The sequence below is a fragment of the Sinocyclocheilus anshuiensis genome, unplaced genomic scaffold (assembly GCF_001515605.1).
Source record: "Sinocyclocheilus anshuiensis isolate Anshui unplaced genomic scaffold, SAMN03320099.WGS_v1.1 scaffold1452, whole genome shotgun sequence".
In the NCBI taxonomy this organism is placed as follows: Eukaryota; Metazoa; Chordata; class Actinopteri; order Cypriniformes; family Cyprinidae; genus Sinocyclocheilus; species Sinocyclocheilus anshuiensis.
This window is the reverse complement of record NW_015544231.1, coordinates 85,035-110,984: the sequence shown is the minus strand read 5'-3', so window position 1 is coordinate 110,984 and position 25,950 is coordinate 85,035. Positions and strand designations below refer to the sequence as shown.

The window sequence follows — 25,950 nt, the reverse complement described above, 5'->3', positions numbered from 1 at the left end:
AGTTAAATGTCATAGTTGACGTTCAAGTTGATATAACTGGCCTTTTTTCTCAGTCATGTACTGATTCAACCACAAGGGGCATAAAGGTGTTGGTGGTGCTTGAACTCAAGATCTGCACTCTAAAAACTATTTTTTGAATTCAAGCAGACCCCTGTTTTGAATTCAATAAATATTTTTTTAGAGTGTGTGTAATGTTGTGTGATGTTATTTTTGTATATTGTTTTAATATGTATTTGCTGTTAAGCCTTTTGGTGACTCGTACACTACGAAAAAAGCTGCCTTGTACCACATCACTTATTTGCTTTTATTTTATCATTTAGAACCAAGTCAAAGAAAACATTTAAATCATGTCCAGTTAACTGAACCGGCCACAAGTGGACTCAAAGTGCAGAAATGTCTCTGAGATGATTCAGAGAAATGGAACGCATCTGAGCTAAATTGCATATCAGAGGGTCAGGATAATTACGTTAATATTTCAGTTTTACATGGGTGATACTCACTTCTAAACTTGTGTGTTTAATATTGTAACCTTGTTTGTGCGCAATGTACATTACTTGAAATTAGTGCTGTCAGTCGATAAAAAAATGTGCTAATTAATCGCACGTTTTTTTCTGAAATTAATCGGGATTAATCCCACCTAACAATAAAGTTTTTAATTATTCTTTTATATTGCAATAATTTCACATTTAATCTTCAAATTAATGTAGAAAAAGCATAGTGTATTTTAATATTTGTTTAATGCCATCTTTTTTATGACTGAAGTATCACTGATACCAACTGCATTAATTTTTTTCCTAATATTTAACCATTGACTATAGCCATTCAACATTACAGTAGCCTATAAATGAGAACTATCAATTTAATATTTATTAGACTTTAAAAATAACTTTTAATTTAATTGAATTTAAAACAATCTTCACATAAACCCATTATAATAAATGTCATATAGCTACCTGTGCCCTTCAGCAAGAAAATATAGCCTAATTTAATAAAGTTATCAAACACTAAATTCTAAATTAAATAAAGATAAAGCTTAAAACTACAGAAGTTTTTGATTTCCTCTTTTTAATTTTGTTCTTAACAGACTAATAGACATCACAGCAGCTGGTTATTAGGATATTTTGACTGCTACTTTAAGAGCTGCCGCTGCTGAAGATGACGCAGATCTGACACTGCTTTAAACGTGACTCATAAATAATAAATACTTGCATGCACAGCCCGAGTATGGGTCACCATACTTGGCCACATGTCACATCACTCACTCACTCACTTTAAGACAGCTTTAATCACCTTTTTTTGTAACTTCATGACTTAACTGACGACATAACTACGACATTGCATACTCAGTTTCATTTGGGTTTGAATATGATACAGCACTTTATATAGCCTAATACTGCGCGCTGGCACATTTGTGCGTGCAGTTGAAGAGCACGCACTACTAGCACAGTATAACGGCAGACAGGAGAGGAAGATTAATTTTTACTGACATGGCCTGACAATATCTCATCTGAGCGCAGTTCACTGTTGTTCTACTGAACCTGCGTCGTTACCATTACTCGCACCTGGCGCTGAGGTGAAGTTGGAGTGCGCGTCTGAAAAGTCTCCTGTTTGATGTGTTTGTAAAGACGCTCTGCAGCTCAAATAAACGCAATTCTTTAGCAGTTGTGAGTGGGGTGGCCAAACCTAGCCCCACCCCTGCGTTAATTGCGTTAAATATTTTTAACGCGTTAACGTGCTAATGTTGACACCACTACTTGAAATATTTACCTCTCCACTTTTCCTCATATCATAAACGGAGTCACAGTTACGAATAAACAAACAGTTTGTTTAAGGATTCTTGTTTTGAAGGTTGTTTTCATTTCCCATTGTTTCTGTTCCTGTTTCCTGTGTTCATTTCCTGTCCTTGTTAGTTGCCATGGTTATTTATTACTCTTACCTGTGTCTTTTTTAGTTCATCATTCAGTATATATTGTATAGTGCATATATCAATCTGTATTTGTCGGTTGTTGTTTTTGCATGCACTTTGTAAAGCTGTTGCATTTTGTGTTTACCCCTGTTCGATTATTCTCCTCCTCATTTATTTGGATTACCCCTTTTGTTTATAACCCCTTTAAAATTAAGGTAGTTAACAGACTTTTAATAAAAAAAAAAAAAACATAGTAATTACTGAAGGCCGTGTTCACAGCAGCAGAATACGGTTGTCAGTCCTGTATTTGAGTCCTTAATATGGTTATGTTCACACACAGTTCGGTTATTTACGGGCATGACAACTGCATTCTGTAACCAAACTCACATCCGTAAATTTTCAGGACGCACAACCGCATTGTGACTGGACAACTAGTTGTCGGTCACATCATACAGTGCGAGAGAGAGCCGCTCTGCCGCACAAACGCATGTCTACCATGTGTTGCCTGTTTTCATGTGTGGTTTCGGTAACTTACAGTAACGGAGAAATGAGCTGTGTGTCACCTGAATGTTTTCGATCCAGTAGGTTTTCCACCGGAGCCACTCCTGTCAGTTTTGTGTTCTGCGTGCGACTCAAATGCTACGCTCTCTACCCAAATATAAAAGCTGCTGTCGGTTAATGAAGATTTGATGGAAGAACTCGTGGCTTGATTGGACTCTTGTCGTGTCAGAAAGTGATAAGACTTTCAGTTTTATGGATGTTGCCATCTTTGATATTACTTAGGTCACTGTTGCTATGGTTACTGGTAAGGAATCCGGGCTGTTGCACGTTCATTGGGAACCCCCCAAACCTGGAACTGTGTGGCTATTTCAGAAGAAGAAACATGTGCCTTGTCCAAATACCCTCACTTGCGGTCTTGGCCACTTGAGAGCGCATGCGTGCGACAGGAAGTAAGTGCGTAAGACTGTCCCAAGTCTTAAACACACCAAAGCGCAGTGCCCTTAAAGGGTTAGTTCACACAAAAATTAAAGTTAGACTGTGTTTTACTCACCCCCGAAGCATCCTTTGTGTATATGACTTTCTTCTTTCAGACGAATCCAGTCAGAGTTGTATTAAAAATTGTCCTGGCTATTCCAAGCTCTATCATTGCAGTCAGCGGGTGTTGCAGTTGAACAGTCCACAAGTCGTCAAATAAAGCGCGCGCATCCATAATAAAACGTGCCTCACACGGCTCCGGGGGGTGAATAAAGGCCTCCTGTAGCGAATCCATGCATTTTTGTGAGAAAAATATCCATATTGCAAACATAATAAACACTTTTCTCTCACTTCTGTTATCTGTCATACGCGGAAGCCGTTCCGTACGTATGCGCAGCGCGCGTGCCTCTGAGATATGCTAGTCTCGCGAGTTTGTTTATAGGAGCAAAGGAAGCAAAGTTTCCTTACTTTAGCAAAGGAAAACCAGTCTCCTCTTGGTTTATATCGAAATCCTCCAACATTTTTCTTTGCAAATCCTCGGTTTGTGCTTCTAATTCATGACCGGCGTTTTGTTTTGCTCTCTCTCCGCATTCGTCACTAATCACGCTACGCCGACGTCATACGTCGGAACTGCTTCCGTGTACCACAGTTAGATGAAGTGAGAGAAAAGTGTTTATTACGTTTGAAATATGGATATTTTTCTTACACAAACGCATGGATTCGCTACAGGAGGCCTTCATTCACCCCCCGGAGCCGTGTGAGGCACGTTTTATTATGGATGCGCGCGCTTTATTTGAGGACTTGTGGACTGTTCAACTGCAACACCCGCTGACTGCAATGATAGAGCTTGGAATAGCCAGGACAATTTTTAATATAACTCCGACTGGATTCGTCTGAAAGAAGAAAGTCATATACACCTAGGATGCCTCGAGGGTGAGCAAAACACAAGCTAATTTTCATTTTTGGGTGAACTAACCCTTTAATGCAAAGTTCACACTGTACAATTTTCAAAGTCGTCGGATCACCGTTGTTTTCCCTCAGCACGACTATCTGGGGCAACATTCAGTCGGTGCTGTGTTCACATTGCATGATGGATTGGCAACAGGAGGTTACACACTGCATGACTTTACAATAGGAAGAATCGCTGACAACTCTGTCTGGTCTGCAAACTACGTTTCACAACCAAACGCATGCGAGAAGTGACAAGGAAATAACGCAAGCTCACGTGTGAGATCAGAGTTCTCGTGCGAGACTGGAAATGTTATTAAAATGGTAGCCCGCAAGAAGATCACGATACAAATGGTCTGTGCATTGATTTGCAGCGAAAGGGCGAAAAAGAAAAAAAGATTATGTAGGAGGAAATCGTTATTGTGATATTGTGGTCTATAACTCCTCCCAGAACTTCCCACTGCCCGGTATCTTGCTCTCTCATTGGCTGTAGGTCATCACAAGATGTATTTTTCAGTCAGAACTCATTTCACACAGCAGGACTTTTGAATCGATTCTCTCAGATCGCGTCTTTGATAATTCACACTGTGTGATTGTCACTCGCGTGAACGAGCACCGATTTGCCTCCGATTTCGGGCATTTGTCTGCGATTTCACAAAACCTGTCGGGAAGTGAAAATCGGTGCTAAAATCGTGCAGTGTGAACTCAGCATAAAGCACACTAAATCCACACTATCTCGAATACCACTCCGGAGCGCTATCTGAGGCTTAGTGTATCCCATCATACATCATGTTTTGGAATAAATCGTGAGACTTTTGCCGAGATCTTGCAAGAGGTCACGGAAACCTAATTCCAATGTAAGTTCAATATTAATACAATAATTAGATATTACATATAATTTGGTAGAAAAAAAAGTGTTGCACGTTTTATTGGTGCAAAGATGAGTAGTGGTGATATTTATTTTGTACAACATTTGCAACTGCTTTTCATCACTTAATTAGAAGCACCACAAATATAAGGTATGCGTTGAAGTTACTTTCCTGCCGGGACACGCCCCCTCAGCCAGACTGAGTGGCAAAAGAGCAGCTGCATGCCTGGTTTTAATAGGGAAGCTGCGAAAACGCGAGTAAAACAAATGATAATCAGTTTAAACTAAAGATTGCTGGACTCAATATAATGTTCCTAACAACTTACCAAATATCCAATGCTCCATGGATATTGATATGCAGCCAGGAATTGTGTTTTCTAACATTTATAAAATAAATAATTAGAAATAAAGCAAATTTGCCTGTGAACTCATTTTGTAAGTACAAAATAGGTTGGTCTAATCCCCGGTAATGCTTTTTATCAATGTTATATATATATATCATCATACCGTTCAACCCAAACACTTTTGTAAGTGTTTATTTAAAAACATCCAGTTATGCAGAATTTAAGATGGTAAATATTTAATTGATGAGTTGTCAATACGATATATTATAATACAATACATAGGGTATGATTTTACTGCAAAATTCAACATATTAACACAAAATGATAACTGCAAATCCGTGTTTCGCTGCCTGGAGTCCATTTGTTTCTGTGAATTACAGCGATTCTTTTGCTTATCTTTTCTGTAGCATTCGGCAGTCTGTAAAAATATACCTCAGATTTCTTGTCAACTCTCTTTGTACAGTCAATCGCAAAGCTATAAGTAGTCAAGTGGTCAAGTGCAAAGACCGAAAGTGTGGGTACCCCCATGAGGGGCGATCAAAATTCAGAAATTTTGAAAAGCGCTATAGAAATAAATGTGAATTGAATATTAAAAATAAAATTAGTGCTGGGGAACAATTAATCGCGATTAATCGCATCCAAAATAAAAGTTTTTGTGTACATAATGTATACGCGGTCCTGTGTATATTAAATATTTGCCGATATCCCACTATTTTTCAGATCATTTTGGCCGATAGCCGATATATATTTTCCTTTGTTCTGAAACAACACCAAGTCTCCTGTGTGGAAATTATAAACAATTTATTTGTAATTTTGGTTAGTTTTGAGCAAAATCTTAGGTTAGAAGTAATAAACTTTATTAAAGTTCTTTTTTAATGAGAGTACATTAAAAGCCTGGAAAATAACTGTAATAAAAATTAATTTCTGCTGTATTTTTTTTTCTAAGACAGATGCAGTTGAAACCTTAACATTTTATTTGTGGATTTAACATTAATAAATGGTCCGAAGTAAAAGAGCTGTAAAAATTATAATAATCTTTTAGAGCTCCTTATGCTTAAAGGTCCCCTGAAATGCTTAGAAACACGTAATGGAAAGCATATTTACACTGTTTGAATCGTTCCCTGTCCCCTATATAGTGCACTACGTGCCATTCACTGCACAGAAAATACAAATTCTGTGGACAAGCGACCGATTTCAGCCGCGGCTTCAGCATCTATTTTATAGTGTAGGGGGCGGGCGCTTCGGATTCTAGAGAGCGTTTGATTGGACAGAAAGTTTGATGAGAAGCTGAAGTACGATGTGACGTCGAAAAAATTGCTTATATCTTCTAAATGCGAATTTTGTCACTGTTTTGGGGCACACTGCCTTTGGAGCAGATAACCTTAAGACTAACATATTGATACTAACACCCAAAAAAACTTTAATTTTGATTTCATGGGGACTTTAAGTTTTCATGATCCATTTGAAAAAAATATATATTACATATTACTGAATAAATCCGTATATCAAATTATTTAATTTACAAGTGTATAGTAAATAGCTTCTGACCTTTAAATCACAACAGATTCGCGATTTTATAACATCGATCCTGCTTTATTCAGAAACACAAGTATCTTAAAGGTGCAATAGGTGATTGTCTTCAGAAACATTTTGTTATGCTGGTTGAAAGTCTCTTCAAGCCCCAATAGCAATCATTAGGGTAAGTGGTCAAAACGTTCCGAGCATTTTGGTTGACTTTCAAACCTGCCTGTCAACGTATGTATTAGCATACCTCTGCACACCCGGTTGGCACAGACAGGACACGTCATCACGTACGCTATTGCAGACAGAGCGAGAATGGCAGGCAAACATCAACAACCTGATCTTCCTTCCTGGTATTGTAGTACTTTTACTAACTGTGCTATAAAGTTCTCTCACCGGTTAATGACACATGATGTATTGTAGTAATGTTGTCTCTGATCATCTGATCTGCGTGCCTATATGCGTTCAGGGGCGTGGCTTTGAACGGCGATTTTCAGGGAGGGTGTGATGTTCACAGTTCAGTGCTATCAGGCTAAAGTTAGCATTTTCCAAGATCTCCTACTGCACCTTTAATGAGATTTATGTATTTTACTTTCATTTTATTACAAGTAGGCCAACAGCGCCCACTAAGTAAATAAAAGGCCTTACCGGTCGGACATTAGGACACGGGGAGGCTGCCGCTGCTGCACGCGCTAGAAACTGTTGACTCTTGCACACCGGACACGTCATTCTGTTCATGCATTCTCCAATTAAATGCAGCGATGCAAAACAGTGAATCGCATCAAAAGTTTGCTTCATGACCACACTGCTGACGTGATCTTATCACTATCACACCCTGAGCACATGTGAGATATCCTCTTATCGGCGAGGCATAGCGGCCTATATTTTTTTAAATGGCCGATGCCGATGTTTACATTAAGCCTTTATTGGCCGATTCCGATCATGTCGTGCATCCCTAATTTAGAGGGATAACTCGTAAATAACCCAACGAGTGAACATGATTGAAAAGTCCAAGTTAAGAACAGCCATTGCACAAATAAACTGCATTTCAGCCATGGTGCAAGGAACTGAATCCACGCAGGACAAATAGAAACTCGTGAACAGTGCAAAAGTTTGGGATTTTCAGCCTCACACAAACACTTTAATCCATAGAAACAGGCAACAAAAAGACTGACTGTATAAAATTTTTTATTTGATTCAAGCGTCCTGTAGCCAGTACTGCATCACAATTATTGACAGGGGGACGTATATGTAGTCTCAAACTGATCACCTGAAAAAGGACAAGAAATTACCTTTTGTATGCATGTAGAATTGCCTGTCTGATCAAACATACAACAAAAGATACAGGTAACAGCCAAGTGCAAGTCAAATGATGAAAGTGTACTTGTCTGATAGTAGTCATAAACGTTGATGACTGCTGGCTTGAGGTTTTTCACTACAAGAACCTGTTTCAGTCGTATTGTGTAACTCATAGGGACACTTTTGGGAACCTGTGGAACAGAAGTGAAGAACAGCAGCACAGATGCACATACACATCACGCATGAGAGTGGCAGGTACAGAATATACCCAGTGTATGCAGACTCTTACCTCTTTCAGATACACTAGGACATGATCCTCTCCAGTATCAACTCGCTCCACTAGTGGGACAAACGCATCAGGTGGAGTTCCAAGCTGTGAGGAAAAGACCATCGTGTAGATGCACAAATACATCTGAAGGAGTTTCAAACATCTTAGGATTCTACAAATCATCTTAAAACCCATACGAACTGGTGACGTATCTGCCGTGAAGCCAGACAGGAGTTTAATGTCCACGATAACCATGTTAGTACTTGCTTTTGCACCACTGTATCTGAATGAAGGGGAATAAAGAGATTTAGCCAAAAGGAACAACTTCCCTTTTAATAGCATTAGAGCCATAAACATGAGCTGATTTTAGGAAAGTCAAAGCTGCTCTTACTTCACTGTGAAGCTCAACATTAGATTGGCTCCAAGCAGTTGGCAGTCTCCCTTCACCTTTGCCTCAACAGTCAGCATCCTGGCGAATTTAATAGGTGTCGGGATGTTGTAGAAACACGCAAGCTATGATTGATAAGCAAAACAAGGAGAATTAGGATGAGCACAACAGACACAGAAATAAAGGAGGTGAAGATACAGACCTGCACAGACACACAGGTGGAGCCCATCGCGTTAACACTGTATTTGCCTGGAACATTCTTCAGTGGCTTCTCCTGATACAGCAGCCTGTTGTCCCGATTCACGTCAAAGCTATAAGAGTCTCCTCCTACCACTGAGGACTGTACGGTGATGGTGCTGGAGCCCTCCAAGCTGAACACTTCAGCGGCGTACACTGACAGAGCATGAAGAGCCACCACAGTGTCCTATACAAAAAAAAAGAAATAAAAAAATATTCTCTCACACACTGCTGTTTGAAAGTTTGTGAACCCTTTAGAATTTTTTATATTCCGTGTATTTACGACCCAAAACATCATCAGATTTTCACACAAGTCCTGAAAGTAAACAAAGAGAACCCAATAAAACAAATGAGACAAAACTATATACTTTGGATCATTTTTCTCAATAAATAAAAGAAAGTGTCACAAATCTGCAAGTTGCAAAAGTAAGTGAATCTTTGCTTTCAGCAATAACCGCAGCAAAACTTTTCTTGTAACTGCTGATCAGTCCTGCACAACGACTTGTAGGAATATTAGCTCAGTCCTCAGTACAGAACCACTTCAAATTGTGATGATGTTGGTGGGTCCCCTCCTATGAACTGCTTGCTTCAGATCCTTCCACAACATTTCAACTGGATTAAGGCCTTTAGTTGCTTAGAAGTTACCCTGGGAGTCCTTTGCAACCTCACAGACTATTACACGTCTTGCTTTTGGAGAGATCTTTGTTGGTCGGCCACTCCTGGGGAGGGTAACAGTGGTCATTTATACACAATCTGTCTGCCTGTGGATTTGTGGAGACCAAACTCTATAGAGATGGTTTTGTAACCTTTTCCAGCCTGATGAGCAACACCAACTCTTTCTGAGGTCCTCGGAGATCTCCTTTGTTTGTGCCATGATTCACTTCCACAAGCATGATCAAACTTTGACAGACATCTGTTCTCTAAATAAAAAAAAAGAGCAGGCAATGACACCTGATAGTCATTACACGGATTAAAAACACCTCTGAACAGATGGACTCTAATATCACATTCAAATTAACAGTTAAGGCCCTTGCACACCGAGTCCGAAATGTTCATATGCATTTTTTTTTTTTTTTTCATATTCATACTTCATGAAAATGCTTGCTACAGATGCGAAAACACAGAAAATCGAACTTGGTCCGAAATTTTAATGATGAAAAGTTTCGGGCACAGTGTGTAAACGTGACTGACACAATGTGAGGTCGTATTTATTTTTTAACGTGAAAATTTCAGACTCCGTGTGCAAAGACCTTTAATTCTAGAGATGCACATACTTTTGCCACTCACAGATATGTATTATTGGATCATTTTCCTGAATAAATAAGTGACAAAATATTTTTTCGTCTCATTTGTTTGACTGGGTTCTCCTTGTCTACTTTCAAGACTCGTGCAAAAATCGGATTAAGTTTTGGGTCATAATTGAGAAATACAGAAAAGGGTTCACAAACTTTCAAGCAGCACTGTATGCAATTCAACACACCACTCGTATATGGAGGATTGCACTCATGTTTGGTGGTCAGTCACCTGGGTGGAGGAAAAGCCTCCATAGGGATTCTGCTTGACCACGAGCCAGTTGACAATGCGGTTAGCATAGCTCAGAGCAGCTGTCGTGAGAGGCTGTACAGAGAGAACCGCTAGCAGCACATATGAGCTGATCTCCACTGCCAGAGTATCACCAGATGAAGTCTGAGACCAATGGAGCTTAGTGCCTTAGGACGAGATGGAGGCAAGAAAGTTGATGCCAAAGAACCTGATGAACATTTCAAACAAGAGTCTGATAAATGTCACCTTCAGAAATGGCACGGTTGTCCAGAATAGTTAAGAGCTGTGATCGAGTGCTGGTCTCTCCAACCAGACTGAAAGTGTAGGCAAGCAGAGCAGTGGCGTAAGTGTTTTCCAGGTTCCCAAAGACAGACCTTAAGCACGACAGAGCGCTGGTGATGACAGGATCCTGAAATCAAACAGAGGTCAGACTACATCCAGAACAGGAAGGTCATTTACAAGGAGCTTGTACAACTTCTGGTGACATTTTTACCATGACAGGGACGTCTAGTTCAAGCAGTGACGCAGTGATGTATGCAGTCATGGTTACGTTATCATCAACTCCACCCTAAAATACACCAGTATATTGATTTAGAAGAACGTCTGGGCCCTTGAATCTACAGGTTACAGCACATTTGAAGAAACATGTGACCACCTTCATTTCATAGTGGTACAGAGTTCCCTGCTGCACGAAACAGCCGTCTGAACCCTGCTTGCTGATCAACCAATCCTTTGCACTCCGAAGGACATTTGGATCGATGAAGATGAAACGCCTCGCTAGGCCAAAAGATCTCAGGACAAAGGCAGTCAACCTGGTCATGGAGGAAACTTCTTGACAAACTGAACGTACAAACTTGGTGCTACAACGGACGACACACAAGACTAGAAGAACAGCAAGAAACTCACCATGTGTTCGATTCATCATAACCAAATGTGCTGTATGAACCGTCACGGTGCCTATAGTTCAGTTGTCCTTGATATCCTATTCAGGTCAAAGACCACATGAGAAAATAGTCTGACATGCTCCGACGGGAAGAGAAGAACGGAACGTCCTTGGGATTTAATCTCCCAAGTAAAAAAAAAAAAAAAAACTGATTGTCATCAACACCTCTCTGAAGGTAACCCTTGGCGGTCTCTTGGATGGCTGTGGTGAGCTGTGCCGTGACTTCCAGGTACTGTAGGATGTAAATATTGGGAGCAAGAACACCCATATTTTGTTCTCCACAGCCATATGGCATCCGTAACAATCCATCCAGATTCTTCAGTGCACGACCCATTATGTCCCCTACAAGAGGAAGATATACAAGAGGTCAAGCCAAAAACCCAAATCAAAAGCCCAAGTTATTCTGCTGAATGTCACAGTGTTTGCTTCCCCTCAATGAATCACTTTACCAAGGACTGAAATGGAGCATCTGGCTGATCCCTGGATCACATTTTCAGGAAACGCCTGTGTCACATCTTCTGAAATGACGCTTGCTACAGACCAAACAGAACGAATCACCACAGAACGCTAGGCTAATGTTTGATGGTACAGAAAGAACGTATTGAGGAAATCACTGAGTGCAAACAAACCCTTTGGGCACAGTAACCAACTATGGGTGACGGTCCTTTCTACTCCTTCAGCCTACAAAAGCAAAAAACACCTTATCAGTAAAAGCACAATGAGCTCCATTATCCAGAAAGCTGGTGAAAACCCACAGACCAAGACAAGAAGACTTCGAGTGACTATGTCAATGCGTCCTCTCGTTGGCACAGTCACAACCTCATTACCACACAGAGTCTGGGATTGTTCAGCCTGAGCACTGACAGTCACATTTACAGCTCCTACAGTATAGACAGGAAGGGAGTTGGGATACATGACATTTTAATTGCTTCACTTGATTAAGCATAATAAAAAAATTAATTAAAAAAAAATTAAAAAAAATTATTTGCCCTCTGGTTATTCATCCTGAAAGCACCCCCCCATTCACTTGTGGTATTTTGAAGAGGTAACAACTCCATGAGCATTTATGGTTGCAGTTGCCAGGTGTCAAGCTTTTAAATCCCCCCCAATCTGAGCTTTTCTCTTATATGTATACATTTACTTTCCAGTTTTTACTTAATCTTCCCAATCTGGCACATGCTCTCTCCACACTAAGACAACCAGTTTTGCTTCCTTCTCTTGGTGCGCGGGTTGGTGTGACTAAACCTTCTCAGTGATGAACTGTAATAGATCTAAACATAGATAGCAACTGTATTGTTTGCTGTAGAGGTTGTGTCTATTTTAACAACCACAGTCACAATACAAAGTCTTTGTTGTTTTAATAGAAAAACCATGAAAATAATTTGGAATTGTTCGAGTTAATTATGAATTTTGCTCTTTTAGCTTTTGAGAGAAGCTTGTTTTACCAGATTTCGTAATGTATAGAGTGTCAATTTATATGAATCAGACTAAATAAAATAAATAAGGAAACTAGATTGTCAAATAAACCAAACATATGAGTTGTCGTTCTGTTGATTTGTGCTTACATGAATGTGCAATAATTCAGATGAAATGTAAAAATCCCAAATGACAATAATCGGGATAATCAGTTTAACCATCATCATAGTGAGTAACACCTCAAACACTTGGCCCTGACAGAGACGTGGATCAAACCAGAGGACACTGCTACTCCTGCAGCACTCTCCAATAATTTCTCATTTTCCCACCCCCACCGTCTGACTGGAAGAGGTGGAGGTACTGGTCTGCTTATCTCTAATGATTGGAAATGTATTCCTTTACCTTCCCTGGGTATTAACAGCTCCTTTGAAATCACATTCAGTCGCTATTACCCACCCTTTTAAAATCCATTTTGTAGTTGTTTATCAACCCCCAGGACCACAAGGTAACTTCTTGGATTAATTAGATGTGCTGCTCTCAACCTTTCCTGAGGATCGTACTCTCCTAGTTATGCTTGGAGACTTCAACATCCACCTAGATAATCCTCAGGCTGCAGATTTCCACACTCTGCTCGCCTCTTTTGATCTCAAGAGTGTTAACTACGGCTACTCACAAATCAGTTGATGCTAACAGTGCTACTGATACTTTCTGCTCCCCTCGAATCACTTCCTCCTCACTCTTAACCTCAACATGGTTCCTGACACAACCCATACCCCTCCACATGTCATCTTTCGACGTAACCTACGCTCAATCTCACCCTCCCGGCAATATGCTATGGTTTCATCTTCGCTTCCTCCCACCTGAACAGTTAGCATCTCTTGATGCTAACAGTGCTACTGATACTTTCTGCTCCACTCTTACATCTTGTTTAGACACTGTCTGCCCCTTGTCCTCCAGGCCAGCCCATACCACCCCTTCTGCCCCTTGGCTGTCTGATGTTCTCCGCGAACATTATTCTAAACTCAGGGCTGCTGAAAGGGTGTGGCGCAAATCAAAAAAATCCTACTGACCTTAATGTGTATCAGTCACTCCCTCTCTTCCTTCTCTGCTAATGTCTCCACTGCTAAAAGGGCATACTATCATAACAAAATTAACAATTCGTCTAACTCTTGCATGCTCTTTAAAACATTCTCCTCCCTCCTTTGTCCTCCGCCTCCCCCTCCTTCATCAACTCTAACAGCTGACGACTTTTCCACGTTCTTCATTAATAAAAATAAAACCATCAATGCACAATTTTCCACACCACAATCGGTCAAGCACATCTTATCAGCAAACATACACTCATTCACATCCTTCTCTTCACTCTCAGAAGGCAGAAGTCTCCAAACTCATCCTTTCTAATCATCCTACTATTGTCCGCTTGATCCTATTCCATCTCATCTCCTTCAAGCCATTTCTCCTGCAGTTGTACATGCACTCACTCACATCATTAACACATCCTTCACACTGGTGTTTTTCCCTCAGCATTTAGACATAACCCCACTACTTAAGAAACCCACCCTTAGTCTGTAAACCCTCTTTTAGAGAAATACAGACTGGTTTCCCTTCTTCCATTCAGTGCAAAAACACTTGAACAAGCTGTGTTCCACCAAGTCTCTGCCTTTCTCACACAGAACAACCTCCTCGACAGCAACCAGTCTGGTTTCAGAAGTGGACATTCAACAGAGACAGCCTTGTTCTCAGTTGTTGAAGCCATAAGACTGGCAAGAGCGGATTCCAAATCTTTTAATACTTATCTTGCTGGATCTGTCCGCTGCTTTTGACATCAAGAAGATCAGGCCCTTTCTTTCGGAACATGCTTCACAACTCCTTGTTCAAGCTCTTGTTCTGTCCAGGCTGGACTATTGCAATGCTCTCTTGGCAGGTCTTCCAACCAGCTCTATCAAACCTTTACAATTAATCCAGAACGCGGCAGCAAGACTAATTTTTAATGAGCCAAAAAGAATGCATGTCACACCTCTGTTCATCAATTTGCACTGGCTACCAATAGCTGCTTGCATAAAATTCAAGGCATTAATGTTTGCCTACAAAACCACCACTGGCTCTGCACCCCTTTACCTAAATTAATTACTGCAGACTTATGTGCCTCTAGAAGATTGCGTTCTGCAAGTGAACATCGCTTTATTGTGCCATCCCAAAGAGGCACAAAATCACTTTCACGGACTTTTAAATTTAATGTTCCCTCCTGGTGGAACAACCTGCCCAACTCAATCAGAGCAGCGGAGTCCTTAGCCATCTTCAAGAATCGGCTAAAAACACATCTCTTCCATCTTTATTTCACTTCTAACCCACTCTCTATTCTAATTCTATTCTTTAAAAAAAAAAAACTAACACTGGCTTTTCTAATCTTTTGTTATTCTATTTGTTTAATTTTTATTTATTATACAACAAAAGCAAAAAAGGCCTCTAACACTAGCTTGATCTATTCTTTTTCTATTCTATCGGTTTTCTTTTTATTTATGATATAATTTTTAAAAAATCTTGCTACATGTACTGCATTAAGCTAACTGAGACTTGTTATAGCACTTGCATATCATTGCTCTTTTGTTGATTTTGATTGCTTCCATTGTCCTCATTTGTAAGTCGCTTTGGATAAAAGTGCCTGTTAAATGACTAAATGTAAACGTAATGTAAATATAAACACTTAAATTTGGAGAGAGACCGATGGTCCAAAACTGACCGAGAACAGAAGCTGAGAGAATCCATTTAAAGGACTTTCTTCCGTTGGAACAGAGACAGGATGAATACGGATCATTAAATGGTCTCAGAGTGAAGGCCAAGGATTGAGTTGGAGTTACTTTAGCCTGCCAAAGAAAATCATTAATACACAGAGCAAAGACACCGGGATCTTCTCTATACAGATCCATTATAAATAAACCCAGACCATGATGCACTTGGACAGATAGTTGAAGACTGTGGCCTTCAGCTCAAATGACTCCCCACGGATCATGGAGTATGGCAGAGAAAGCTCCAGAAAGAAGGGTTGGAAGACCATCAGTGAAACCGGAGGAGCCAAACCGAAACCTTTGGAGGACAAACAGAACGCCCCTGTCTCCCATTTGGTGATGGTGTCAGGAACCTTGAGAGGAACCCGTGTGGACCCAGAGTCTCTGAAGAAAGAACACCAGAAAACAGAAATAAGGGGTAAAAAGGGGACAAGAAAGGTAAAAACTGTGTGCAACTCATGAAATAAAGACATGCTTCACTAACCCCACTTGAGCAAGCTGCCATATCCAAGTTTCTGGAAAATAAGTCCTGACAGTTAGGTCAAAAGAGGAAGAGGAACTGCTCTCGCCTCCACTCTCTGCTACTGGAGCAGCAGCCATCGCATCCACCGCAAAGGGCTGCATTTCAAAGTTCACTGAAAAGACATTAAAGCTACAAGTTCCTGCTTTTTTGTATGCACTTCAGTTCTCAAGCCATCTCAATGGCACCTCTTGTTGCATTTATTTATACTTTTAGATCAAGTGGAATAACCCAAGTTCACCAAGTCATGCAAAAATAGTTTTCATGGAAAGAACCATCTAAATGCATAGACCTACTTTTGGGGAAGCTGCGATAATACTTCATGCCTTTGTACGTCAGGCACTCAGGTTCTCGTACATTCAGATTTGTTGCGAGCTTCATCCCCACGCTCTGCCAGAGCAGCAAGCCAAAACAAGATGTATTTTAAATAAAGTAGTTTGTAGTATTCAGTGACTACATGGTCATGAATGATTTTCTACCCTGAAACTTGTATAGGCATGATCTATAGGAACAGCTCGACGGAGTCGAAAACTCATACACTCCTGTTCATCGTTAACGCTGTATGGGTAACCTGATGCAGATCGTATCAGGAGCATGTTGAAAACCTGGAACCATGAAACAATAGTGATGGTGTCACACATCTCTGGAAAATTGCTTAACTAAACGCACTGTTTATTCCCCATTTACTTATTACATTTTTATTTTTAATCAGAAGCTCATTCTGATTGGTCTGTTAGGGTCAATGTAGAATCATTTTATTGATTAGAATATAACTGAATTGAGAACAATACACAAGTTCATAAAGTTACGGTTTTAAAGGGGAGATCAGATGAAAATCCAATTTTACATGGTGTTTGAACATAAATGTGTGTTAGCAGTGCGTGTACACAAACACCCTATAATGACAAAAATCCACCTAGTGCTTTTTTTTTTTTTAAATCCCCCCAAAAAAAACATTAGCACTTTCTCAGATCAAGCCATTCTCAGATTCTGGCCTGGGGGCTGTTTCATAAAACTAGTTTACCAAATAAGCCAGGCTTATTTCAGTTATTCTGACTTATTGTCACTTGATTTGGTTTCTGAAAGCAAAATTACCATAGCTCAAGCTCTGTCACGGTGCCAACTTATGCTGGGAAACTAACCTGGTCCGGAGCAGGCTAACCGTCAGGCTAAGCGGAGTTCTAACACTGACCAATAGGAACGCATTGATATTACCACTGACTCTTACACATACAACTAGTTGACTTCATTATTAGTCCAAAAGTAAAAGTATACAGAAAATGCAACTTAAATCAAATAAATAAAAAAAAATAGGCTACAACCAACTGTATTTAATGTATTGTGCCCAGAATGTAATGACTTTTTTTTTTAAAGGTATATGAAAACATTTTAACACAGTTGCTACTTGCACATTCAGTTGATCAGCAGTTTCTAGCCATGCAGTCTTTATCTCGGATTTTATGACAGCTGTACCTTTTATGGTTATTAGTAGAACATTAAAACATTACAAACTAAAATTGCTCTTTAAAGCATTAAAGCATTAAAAACACTAAATTAAAAGTTAAAATCACAGAATTAAAAATGACAATAAAAATAGAAATCAGACTACATTTTAACTGAGAAGAGGAACACACACATTTAACTCATTTGAGCTAGTAGGGCTGTATTAGCCAGCTTACATTTGATTTACAGTTACTGCTATCATAAAAATACACTTATATGTAGGATTAAAATTCTACATGTCACATTTAATGTGACAACAAATATTTTAGCAGAATATATATTTTATTCTGCTCCGCCTGTGTTGCGCGCAGCAGCGCTCATTCGCTCGCGTAAAAGCCTCGTCCACTCCTGACAGCAAAATGGATATATTTGCATGACTTTCTAGCATTTACAGAAGAAAAATATACCTGTGACGTGTCAGTTACACACTGAGGAAAACATGTTTGCCATGGTGGATCGATTTGATCCATGATCGACATTAAGGGGTGCTTAAGAATAAGCGTGCACATCAAATTATCCTGACTCATTGAACCTGGATCGAATTAGTGAGATTGCGTGAACTTAAATTGTCGTTTATGAAACCGCTTTAGTCCCGATTGATTTGTTAGGTTATTTCAAGTCAGGTTTTGGACTTTAATCCCTGCTTTTCTTAGCGTCTTTTATGAAACAGCCCCCAGATGTACGTCACACAGGCCAAGGCCCCTCCCATGACTATTGACTGACAAGGCCGTTTTAGCACAGACCCACCCTGAGTGAGCTGTCAACAGTCCGCCATTGTTATGACGCCGGAGCAGGAGTAGACAAGAATGTCACACAAGCGATTGAGGTGTTTTGTTGTTGGATGCAATAATGAACATAGCAGTCATCATTTACTCCCGACATCTGAGCCGCTGAAGACGCAGTGGATTACCTTTGGTTTTGAAGGGAATGCGCCCCCGATCTGCCTAAATGCATCTATTTTCCGCGGCTAAAGTTTACAGTCTCTCAGAGAACTGCTCATCACCCCACAGAAAAGAGGGGCGGGGGGAGCCGAGCTCATTAGCATTTAAAGGGACATGCACCGAAACGGGTTGCTGTGAACAGAGCTGTTTTTGACAGGGTAAAAAGGGTGTTGTTTTACACTACCATTGAGAAATTTTAACTAAAGTATGTTATAGACTTTTCATAAAGACACTAAAGAATCATATCAACTTGTGGAAAATGGGCATCTGATGTCCCCTTTAAATGTAACAGCCACATCATAACTCAAATCCTAAAGCTGAACCTGGATGTCAAATCAAGTCCAACAGGAAAATGGAACCAACGGCACATGGATACCATTTCAGCACTCAGACGTCTTCCTGGCTCCATGATCAGGATGCTCTGATCTACAGCGCTGAGGCCACACAGGGATCCTGCTTGGGCAGAAACAGTCAAAGTGTTTTTCTCGCCAGGAACGGCAGTAGCTGGAGAGAACTGCAGAGACACCTGGAACAAGAACCAGCTCACATGCTGTAGGAAAAGTTACTGTACCCCACATAGGAAAACGAGATGCTAGTGCACATAATACCTGGTTTTGGAAACACATTTCGGTGTCAAAAGCCACACTACCAACAACTACATTCTCACTGGGCAGAACGCAGAAAGCCAGAATTTGCACAACTGGTGCCAAATCACCACCCACAGACAGCTGGAATGACATGGTGCCGCTCGTGATGCTATTAGAAGCCCTCACTTGAACCTTCTTAAACCCATGGAGAAAAATCACTGCTCTGGACAAGACCTGAAAGAAGACAGAGAGAGAGAGACTGGTGCATATGACAGGTGTCATACAAACAGACCAGTGCAGTCAAAACAGAAAAATCACTACAAAACTGGAGCCCACTCACCATATAGACGATGTCAGCATCGAAGTTGCCAGTTTCGCCAACAAAAGAATACTTGATGGTCACTGGATAAGTGGTGCCACATTTCAATGGTTGCTCAAGCTTCACTATAGACAGTTCACTGAAGGTTGGGCTGTTGGGAGTAGCAGGTTGGAGATGTTGAACCACTCTTGTATCTGAACTGAAGTACGGCGATTTGGAACCATAAGAATTCACTGGAGTTGCACTTGCCTGAAGAACAATGAATGGAATTGGATTCTTTTGAGAGAAGTCTTCATTTAAAATCAGAGAAAGAGAACAAATCGTACCACCAGATTAAGATCAGCTTTACGGAGATCAGCAGTGTTAAAGGACAACGTGGCCAGTCCGTTCTGGTTTGTAGTCAGATTCAACAGCAGTTCGTTGGGCAAGCTGGAACCATCCAGCAGATACACCGCTTTGCTCACAATTGGAGTCCCATTGAAAAAAGATGCAGAGATCTACTGGGAAAGACCATGGTTAGGAAAGGTAACCAATGTGAAGGCTTCTGTAACAAGTGAAACTTTTACTTGCCTTTCCCACAATCGTTGATCCAGGTTGAAAGAACTCTGGGAGCCCCACAAAGGTGATCTTGCCAACTTCAAACGTAATGGACACATTTGTGGACTTTGACATGACTACGTCTTGGAGGAAAAAGAAACGGCACAAACATGAAGGCACCAAATAAACATGTTAAGCTGCTTCAAATAAGCCAATAGCTCACTAACCTGTTGCCTCCTCAGTGACATTCACATTAACAAGAAGGGAATTTTGCATATTATTCTCAAATTTGGAGTTGAAAAACACAGATGTACTGAAGTTAAGGGAGGCACAGCCCGTGGCATTCATCTGGTAGCAGAACAAAGACAGTCATATTAAAAGTAAAGCACATGTGGAAGAAAAACCCTACTCTGTACAGCAGTAGTCACACCTTAATGTATTTATACAGGCATTGACGAGTCAAACCAGGAACCTCATCATATGGAAATGGCTCACGGCACACTTCCACCAATGCTTGACCTGGTACAGGTTGGTCATATGTGTATCTGGGAAGATGTTACATAGAACGAGATCAAGAACCGACCAACCACAAGACAAATTCAAGGAAATAAGCACTTACTTGGCACAAGCCTCAACTTTCAGTCCCACATCTCCAACACTGTACATCTGTGGTGCAGTTAAGGTGACCTCAAACTTGGGTAAAACTAAACCAGAAATGAATGCTTTAAATAAAGACCTCCGATTTGTCTTCAGATCTACCAGTTGCACATTTTATGTGGTGACCTACCATATTTTTTCACCTCAAAAACCTGTGAGATCATTCGGTCACCAATAAAAGCACTCAGTGTGTACATCCCTATCTGAGCCTCTGGGTTCAACTCATGAGAAAGCTGCAAAATCCACCTCGTTGAGGAAACATTTGTCCACTGACCAATCCGATTATTATTATTGTCCTATTGACAAAAAAAAAAAAAGCAGCTCAGAAATATAACAAATCTAAAAAAAAAATATGCAGAGAACATGTAGAAATAAAACAGTGCCACATCCATCCAAATACTTGCTTCGGAGCAAACTCTCACCTCCACTACCACCAGACTGTACTGCAAGACACAAACACAGAAATATTAGACATTTAAATCACATACATGCTGATGAAGCAACATGAGGTTTGTGCATCTAAAAATAACCTGCAACTAGGGATGTTCATTTCGGTTATTTTTCCTAACCGACGCTCGTTAACTGATTGTTAACAGTTAACCGACAAGATTATTTTAAATTAGAATTGAATTAAATTAGAAATGATAAAGTATCTGTGTCCCGTTAAAAATACTAACATTTGTTTCCCGGGGATTAATTTTACACGTGCAAAAAGCAGCAAACACCAGAACATGAGGATTCACTCGATCATCATATCACATCACACACCTGCAGCGCTTCTGCGAGCGGAGAAAAATAAAGCTAGGCTGTGTATATATGTATATATATCGAATAAATAGGCCTATACGAGAAACATGTTTACTTAAGAACAAATAAATTAAGAACATGAAAGAAAAACTGTGCAACAGCTAGCCTAGTATGCAGAGTTTCGGTTCATTTTTGTGCTGCACGAAAGGAAACAGACGGCAGAAAGCGGCATCATATTTTTCTTTAGGCTTATTTTACAAAAGCACAAAGATTTGTTTTTATTGTGAATGTACACAAGTAAAGGCAAACCTTTTACAATTCCGATTATCTTTAGGACTAAAAGGAGTAGTTGCTTCCACTGTTAGAAGGAAAAAACTCAAGTGATTGCGCCGGCGCCGCATGCACACACAGTTAAGCTTTGCTACCTTGACAATGCAGCCTGTTCATTATCATAATAAAATACAGTCAGTCAAACATATGGGGGTGCTTCTACTAAATACTGAGCAAAGGGTCTGAATACTTAGGACCATGTGATATTTCAGTTTTTCTTTTTTAATAAATCTGCAAAAATGTCAACGATTCTGTGTTTTTCTGTCAATATGGGGTGCTGTGTGTACATTAATGAGGAAAAAAAATTAACTTAAATGATTTTAGTAAATGGCTGCAATATAACAAAGAGTGAAAAATTTAAGGGGGTCTGAATACTTTCCGTACCCACTGTATATAGTAAGATCTGTTAAGCCGTCAAGTGTTATCACAGTACCTCCGTGTTATGCAAAACATTTTGTTTTACGTGGATATTGGAATGCAAGTGAAGAAGGCCTACATAATAAATAATATTTTGGCATTCAAATACATTGCGAATACAGAAACATTTGATTTTGTGTCGAATGAGAGACCCAACGTTGGTTTGAGTTTCGTTTTAGCCTCAATTAATTTGTTTTGACTTGTTTATATTGCCATAGCTTCTTATATTTTTAATTCTTGTTATTTTCTAAATACTGTTACTTGAAAGGATTTGTTGTGGAGTGAGAGGAACTAAAATAGCCTAGCTATGTTTACAGTGTTTATTATAATGTTTGTAAACATTTCGCGGCGGCATTAGGCTTATTTAATTAAATAATAAAATGCGACTTATAGGCGACTTGTTTTTTTCATTTTGTATACACGTAGCGTATTTTAGCCATGCAGCAAACCTTTTAAAATATTTTGATAAATTACTGAAAAAAATAAATAATTAAATGACGGTCAAAATTATTATGGTCGATTAACCGGTTAAACCGTTAAAATGAAAATCCCTACCTGCAACCTTATACATCATTAAAAAAAATAAAATGTTTAAATCGCTGAATATGAGAACTTACCATTTGATCAAGAGGCACAAATTTGGTATTCATGGTCACAACTCTGAAATTCACTGCAAAAGGGAAATGCAGATTAACACTCCCAACTATTACATAATGCAATTGAACATTTAGAAAGTGTAACAAATGCTACAAGTTCAGTTGACTAAATATTCATCCAAGGGTCATTTGTAGCTCACCAGCTTGTCCTGGATTGTAGATGGGTTTGTCAGTTTGGATGAAGGTCAAAGGCAGGTAATGTTTGAACATGACTTTCCTCTCTTCGATCATTTTGAAAACCCTCCCTTGAACTACCACCCTCAGTTTCTGCACCAATTCTCCATCTACTCGAGGAGCCTGTAGAGAACCATGTTGTTAGCACAAAAACCAGACGAAAATGCTGCATATTCCACAAGATGACAGACCTGGAAACTAAAGCAGCGGTGAAACTCTGCTGAAGATCTCTGCTGCACAAGTTGTGTTGTCTGGTTTTTGTGATCAAGCAGAGAAACGGTCAATGTGAGAGTCTCATTGGGTTTCAGAAGACTTGCACACAATTTGGCATCAGAGCTGGACTCAATCACCGCAGGAAATGTCACCAAGAAGGATCTGTGGAAACATCAGTAGTTTAGTTTCAGAAGCTATGATTTGGTAATGAATGGAACTATTTAACTGTTTATGGTTTCAATACAGCCAATTAATTAAGTTTTAAAATAGCATGGAATTTTGTTCACTGACATAAATGTTAATACCTATATGAAGTTCACGGCTGGGTTGGTGTACATATGTTTGGCATCTTTCCAAAGGCCTGTTCAGAAAACAATAACTATAAACTAAAGATAACTACATTAAGAGTCCATAATGTCCAAGTACATTGGTGTAACTGATGATTTAAAAAAAAAAAAAAAAGAGTTCTGAAATGGATTCCAATTACATCGTTCCTCTGTTGAGGTGTGGACTCTGCTATTCTCTTTAAGTTTAGAATGATCGGTAACTTTTAGTTATATGGTCCTTGGCGTAAATGGCCAAGATGTTAACGCCACATAAAACTACTCTGACCTAAACCCAGCTTGTTGTGTATGAGTGGCGGTCCTATTTATATTACCACAGTTGAGGTACACTATAGTGAACTCTTTTAACCTTATGAGCGGTACTTTCAATAAAACATTGGATACTGGTTTGCAAAAGGTGTTTTAATGCATGTAACGTTACACAGTTTTGACCAGCATGCATCACACGCGAGGCTTCACAGTGAATCATTTTGCGAAGCAATTGGTTCAACTGATTCAAAGCTTATTTTTTCCCCACACTTAAAGGGATAGTTCACCCAAATATGAAAAATCTGTCATTAATTACTCACCCTTAGGACTGGGCGATATGGGCAAAAACTAATATCTCGGTATTTTTTGGCCGATTTGCGATACACAGTATATATCTCGGTATTTTCGTTTTTGTGTTTTCTAAAAAAAAAATCTGCATTTAATATATATATCCTACAGGTCACATTTATTGTCCAACTACAAATATTTAAGCGAAATGTATATTTTAGTCAGAATTTTTGGCTCCTATTTAATTGAGCTCTGTCTGTTTGACGCGCATGCGAGCGGCAGCGTTCGTGAAGTTTAGCGGAGAATCCCAAAGCAGAAGGCTCATGCACTTCTGACAGAAAAATTGAAATATTTCCATGGCTTTCTAACATTTACAGATGGAGAATATACCGGTGAAATGTAAGTTATGCATTCATGAAGACAGCACATCTCAAACACATTAAACAGCGCGTCTCTGTCAGCGGCACACGGAGCCTTTCTGTCAGAGCATATGACAGCCGAGCCGCTTAAACTAATATGCCAAACCAAACTATAAACTATAAACTATGTCTTACCATTATTGCCTTAATATGAAGCTTGTCACATGTTTAGAACAAACTGGATTATGCACTTTCTCCACAGCAGCTCAGTCTGTGCCCTCCGTTATATTTTCAGATGCGCTCGAATCAAACTACTTTATATCCATATAAACGGTATTGCCTCATATCGAATCGCTTATAAAGAAAATATCGATATATCGTACAAACTCGATATACCGCTCAGCCCTACCCACCCTCATGCCGTTCCAAACCCGTAAGACCTCGGAACACAAATTATGATATTTTTGATGAAATCCGAGAGCTTTCTGACCCTCCATAGACAGCAAGGTTACTACCCCGTTCAAGGTCCAGAACATCGACAAAACAATCCATATGTCATCAGTGGGTCAACTGTAATTTTATGAAGTTACAGGAATACTTATTGTGCGCAAACAAACAAATAAACTTACAGGATTGCTAAAGTTGTGCAGTGTGTAGATGGCGTTACGGGTTTGGAAGACATGAGGGCGAGTAATTGACAGAATTTTCATTTTTGGCTGAACTATCCCTTTAAAAGAAGAGCTACGGTATTTTGCAAAGCTTCATATTTCAATCTATATAATGCAATTCAATCAGAAGAAAACGGACAGCAGGACGCTTCTAATCACGTCAAAACCCATTTACTTACAGTCCCGATCTCTGTCCACCAACAGCAAAGATGAAAAGAGCTAAAACGAGCCCTTTCCAAACACAAATCTCCATCACAGCCATGTAAAACAATCATCCAAATTTAGACGCAAATCAGAGGTTTCTTTCAGAAACCATACAAAACTTCTGTTTAGATCTGTCGCCCAGCGCTGCTCAGCTGATATTAAAACGTTCTTAATTATCGGAAACAAGCAAGCAGGGTACACGTATTGAAGGCCGAGTTAAGATCACAATAAAATACTTGCAATCAATGGCTGCGTTCGAAACTGCATTCAATAAGTAGGCACTTAAGTACTTCCTTAACGAGCGCTAAAGGGGTATACTCTAGCATAGACATTTGTGTCTATGTACTCTACAGCCAAATCTTGTGAAGTATGAATGCGATCCGGACATCATCCGCCATATGTTAACGTTGTCATGTGACTTACGACTTTACAAGAGCAACAACTTAAAGATATGAACAGGTTTAATTCATCTATCTGTAAATATTTTGATGTTGATGGAATTTGCTCATTTGGTGGTCTTGTTGAAGAAACAGCTGCCCTTTTATTGTGATTGTAGTATAACCAATACATTCTGGGTTGATTTAAGTTATCCTTAAACATATTATATTTTATTACGAAAACCGTAATAATATGTCGTTCATTTATTTATTTTGTGTGCAAAAGTTTTCAAGCATAAGCAAAACTGGCTTAAATCTCCTTTGTTTTCCTCTTTTTCTTGTAAAAAGACTTATAATTAAATTATAATTAACAACAAAAACAAATGTGATTTTTTGATGTAATATGACTATGAATATTA

General features: G+C 39.5%; 1 protein-coding gene across 1 annotated transcript; it reads right to left on the bottom strand.

Annotated features, from left to right (window-relative positions):
* Positions 1–7,738: 7,738 nt before the first annotated feature.
* Positions 7,739–25,318, bottom strand: LOC107697497 (alpha-2-macroglobulin-like). Its single transcript, XM_016498301.1, has 34 exons — positions 25,130–25,318; positions 23,021–23,204; positions 22,796–22,952; positions 22,617–22,669; positions 20,928–20,948; positions 20,636–20,801; positions 20,468–20,552; positions 20,279–20,393; positions 20,076–20,196; positions 19,882–19,991; positions 19,638–19,808; positions 19,333–19,560; positions 19,014–19,226; positions 18,782–18,931; positions 16,441–16,566; positions 16,258–16,351; positions 15,926–16,076; positions 15,600–15,825; positions 15,396–15,519; positions 11,999–12,120; positions 11,869–11,920; positions 11,689–11,772; positions 11,405–11,581; positions 11,203–11,278; positions 10,952–11,108; positions 10,790–10,864; positions 10,543–10,705; positions 10,279–10,463; positions 8,720–8,941; positions 8,521–8,642; positions 8,331–8,412; positions 8,151–8,234; positions 7,947–8,052; positions 7,739–7,832 (listed from the first exon to the last, which is right to left on the bottom strand). The coding sequence occupies exons 1-34, from the start codon at positions 25,210–25,212 to the stop codon at positions 7,792–7,794; spliced, it is 4,326 nt and encodes a 1,441-aa protein (XP_016353787.1). The 5' UTR covers positions 25,213–25,318; the 3' UTR covers positions 7,739–7,791.
* Positions 25,319–25,950: the final 632 nt, after the last annotated feature.

Excerpts from the sequence above, each read along its gene's own strand:
- LOC107697497 (XM_016498301.1), bottom strand. The coding sequence starts at position 25,212 with ATGGCTGTGATGGAGATTTGTGTTTGGAAAGGGCTCGTTTTAGCTCTT. Across the intron at positions 19,227-19,332 it reads ATGCTGACATCGTCTATATG|GTCTTGTCCAGAGCAGTGAT; the intron begins GTGAGTGGGCTC and ends GTCTTCTTTCAG. Across the intron at positions 11,921-11,998 it reads CTCGAAGTCTTCTTGTCTTG|GCTGAAGGAGTAGAAAGGAC; the intron begins GTCTGTGGGTTT and ends TTGCTTTTGTAG.